The sequence below is a fragment of the Austrofundulus limnaeus genome, unplaced genomic scaffold (assembly GCF_001266775.1).
Source record: "Austrofundulus limnaeus strain Quisiro unplaced genomic scaffold, Austrofundulus_limnaeus-1.0 Scaffold7918, whole genome shotgun sequence".
Taxonomy (NCBI): Eukaryota; Metazoa; Chordata; class Actinopteri; order Cyprinodontiformes; family Rivulidae; genus Austrofundulus; species Austrofundulus limnaeus.
This window is the reverse complement of record NW_013960320.1, coordinates 1-807: the sequence shown is the minus strand read 5'-3', so window position 1 is coordinate 807 and position 807 is coordinate 1. Positions and strand designations below refer to the sequence as shown.

The window sequence follows — 807 nt, the reverse complement described above, 5'->3', positions numbered from 1 at the left end:
CAGGATGCCTCCTCTTCCTCCTCCGTTCTGCACCTCCTCTCTTCTTCCTCCCACCTCCTCCTCCTCCTCCTCCTCCCTCTCGGCTCGGACCTTCTTGTCCTCCGCCTCGTCCCTCTCTCCGTCTGCCTCCATCTTCTGGTCCTCGCTCCAGCGGCGTTTGAAGCGGAGCTTGAGCGGTATGCAGCGGGTTCCTCCGGGGCTGACCGGCGCCGCCTGGCCCGGCTCCGCCTTCAGGGGGAACGCCGGACCGCCGTTGCCAGGAGGAGTGGCGGGCGTCTTGAAGACCTCTTCGTCGTCGTCGGGATCTTCATCGGGGTGGAGGTGAGGAGGAGCAGAGGCGCTGCTGCTTCCGTTCAGCTGCTGCTGCTGCTGATGATGATGATGACGGCTGCTGAAGATCCCATCTTCATCCTCCTGGTCGTTCTGGTTGAACTCGTCTTCCTCGCTAATGTCCGTCACCTCCACGTCTTCCTCGGACATGTCTGAGACGGGCTCCACCTGCAGAGGAAGGACAGGGTCAGCAACCTGACGGGTTTAAAAACCTCAGGTGTTCTCAGAGACGCACCTTGATCTTTGGGGGTCCTCCCGGGATCGAACCTGAGAAAGACGGGGGCTGGGTGGAGGAAGAGGAGGAGGAAGGCGGCGAGCTTCCCGCCTCCCTCTGCTTGCGCCCGAGCGGGGGCGGCTGCAGCTTGAACTTGAAAGGGTGGGGGTCCTCGGCACCGCCGGACTGCTGGCCCAGCGAATGGGAGAGGGGCAGGGGCGGGGCGTGCAGGTGGTGGGCGGGGGGCTTCTCCAGGGTTGGGC

At 64.3% G+C, this 807-nt stretch overlaps 1 protein-coding gene across 1 annotated transcript; it reads right to left on the bottom strand.

Moving 5' to 3' along the window:
• Window positions 1-56: 56 nt before the first annotated feature.
• LOC106512537 (ETS domain-containing transcription factor ERF) lies at window positions 57-802 on the bottom strand (the record flags this gene model as incomplete). The annotated part of the gene is given in 2 exon segments (XM_014001134.1): window positions 57-498; window positions 566-802. Coding segments are annotated over 2 exon segments (679 nt in total), but the record flags the coding sequence as incomplete, so codon positions are not given.
• Between the last annotated feature and the right edge of the window lie 5 nt (window positions 803-807).